Source organism: Engraulis encrasicolus, chromosome 6 (genome assembly GCF_034702125.1).
Source record: "Engraulis encrasicolus isolate BLACKSEA-1 chromosome 6, IST_EnEncr_1.0, whole genome shotgun sequence".
NCBI lineage: Eukaryota > Metazoa > Chordata > Actinopteri > Clupeiformes > Engraulidae > Engraulis > Engraulis encrasicolus.
The window spans coordinates 345,001-347,500 of record NC_085862.1 but is presented as its reverse complement, the minus strand read 5'-3'; the positions used below and the strand labels follow the sequence as shown (position 1 = coordinate 347,500).

At 46.4% G+C, this 2,500-nt stretch overlaps 1 protein-coding gene across 1 annotated transcript in view; it reads right to left on the bottom strand.

Moving 5' to 3' along the window:
• LOC134450499 (rho GTPase-activating protein 29-like) overlaps window positions 1–2,500 on the bottom strand; it is a 75,084-nt gene that overhangs the window by 40,582 nt on the left and 32,002 nt on the right. The window contains exons 4-5 of the mRNA XM_063200341.1: window positions 2,112–2,208; window positions 1,396–1,465 (exon numbers count right to left, since the gene is read on the bottom strand). Coding sequence (XP_063056411.1) covers window positions 1,396–1,465; window positions 2,112–2,208 — 167 coding nt within the window. The remainder of the gene's footprint in view (window positions 1–1,395; window positions 1,466–2,111; window positions 2,209–2,500) is intronic.

The following is a 2,500-nucleotide window of genomic DNA, read 5'->3' as shown; positions in this document are numbered from 1 at the left end:
CTTCTCCTCCTCTCCTCTCCTCTCCTCCTCCTCTCCTCTCCCCTCCTCTCCTCATCCCTCTCTCCTCTTCTCTCCTCTCCTCTCCTCCTCCTCTCCTCTCCTCTCCTCTCCTCCTCCTCTCCTCTCCTCTCCTCTCCTCTCTTCTCCCCTCTCCTCTCCTCTCCACCTATCTTCTCCTCTCCTCTCCTCTCCTCCTATCTTCTCCTCTCCTCTCTTCTCCTCTCCTCCTCCTCTGCTCTCCTCTCTTCTCCCCTCCTCTCCTCTTCTCTCCCCCTCCTCTGCTCTCCTCTCCCCTCCTCTGCTCTCCCCTCCTCTCCTCTCCTCTACTCTCCCCTCCTCTGCTCTCCTCTTCTTCTCCCTCTCCTCTCCTCTCCCCTCCTCTCCTCTCCCCTCCTCTCCTCTCCTCTCCCCTCTCCTCTAAATCTCTTCCTCTCCTCTCATCTCTCCTCTCCTCTCATCTCTCCTCTAAATCTCTTCTCTCCAAATCTCCTCCAAATCTACTCCCCTCCCCTCTAAATATCTTCTCTTCTCTACTCCTCTCCTCCTCTCCTCTCCTCCAAATCTCCTCTCCTCTCCAATTTTGAATTAGGGGTGTACATCATAGCTTCCATGACTATATGATTTGATATATTTTTCTTAAGGCAGCGATTCGATTATTTTCGATACTTAAAATACCCTGCAATACAATATGATTGGATTGGATTCGATTTTTCCCCAATTGCTTTTCCACTTGTATTATGTTGCACAATTATCACCCAGTGAGCAGACGGAACGTCTTCTGATTGGCTGAGCAGGTGTCCTTTATTCCCCTGTAGCAGGACACCTATGATGTCATGCGGGCGTGCGGGCGCCCAAGTTGCTTCTTTTCTAACTTTCTGGCGAAGTGCCGTTACTAGTTCTATCGCATCTGGTTGTCTAGACCCCGTTACTAATTCTATCGCATCTGCGCCGTCGGGCTGTATAGAACGCTCCGCCTCGTCCATCATTTCCCTTGATATCGGGACACCTCGTCGGCCGCTATTCCATACTTAACAGCTAGGCCATTGGGAAGGGGCCAGCGATTCGATCATTTTCGATACTTAAAGAATGCCCCACGATACGATACGAGACGATATGATTTTATCGTCGGCCATAGGATCGATGCATCAATACATATCGATATAAATTACGTATACATTATTCACACCGACAGTGTTTTTTGATAATGTGAAAAATCCGGGATATTTCCGTGAAAAATTTCAAATAGGGAAGAAATCGGGAAATGACTCAAAATTAGGGAGTTTCCCGGGAAATTAGGGATGGTTGACAGGTATGATCAATACATATGGATAATTATTTACACCTCTAGTTTGAATTGTGGAATCAAAACAGGAAAGCACTCAGCAAGCAACTCACCAGACTCCTGCTCCTGCTGAGGCCCAAGGTGGAGGTGCTGTCCACATCTCCCATCAGGAAGTCAGACACCCTGCAGGGGGGGGAGGAGAGAGAGAGAGAGAGAGAGAGAGAGGGAGGGGGGGAGAGAGATAGAGTGAGAGACAGAGAGAGAGAGAGAGAGGGGGGGGGGAAGAGAGCGAGAGAGAGAGAGAGAGAGAGAGAGAGAGAGAGGGGGGGGGGAAGAGAGAGAGAGAGAGAGAGAGTCAGTACAAGTGGCTGCATGATGGCGCCTGTGAATCCATCCAGCCTCCAACCAACACGAACAAGCAAACACACACACAAACACAGACAACTACTGTACAGATAAACTGGAAATGACAAAAAACTTACACACCTACACATGCTTTACAGATATGACCATAGAGAAACAGGTTCACTTACAGATGACTTACATATTACTTACTGTATATGAGTCATAGAGAAACAAGCTCACTTACACATGCCTTACACATGACTTACAGATATGACCATAGTATATTACCTGTATATTAGTCATAGAGAAACATGTTCACTTACACATGACTGTATGACTGTATATTAGTCATAGAGAAACAGGTTCACTTACACATGACTCACAGATATGACCATAGAGAGAAACAGGCACAATTACACATGACTTACATATTACTTACATATTACTTACTGTATATGAGTCATAGAGAAACATGTTCACTTACACATTGCCAAAGGTGAACGCCAGCGAGTCAATGGACGTGTGTATGTCTCCGAAAATAGCCTCTTTGTTTTCTGAGTTGACTTCCTTAAAGTTGACGCCTGAGGGGGAAAGTGAACAATCAACAACATGGCTATGAGACAACACACACATACACACGCACACACGCGCACACACACACACACACAGCCCAATACTTCCTCAGGATATCAAGACACTTCATGGCAGAAGACCAATATTGTTCACAAGAACAAAAACTTTACACATATTTAGCACCGTATGAAAATAATATTGCAAATCTTTATATACGCCACCACTGGCACCTGGGATTTCAATCAAGGTCATCAAAGCCATGTGGTTGACCTTGACCACCCGCCATGTTGACCTTGACCA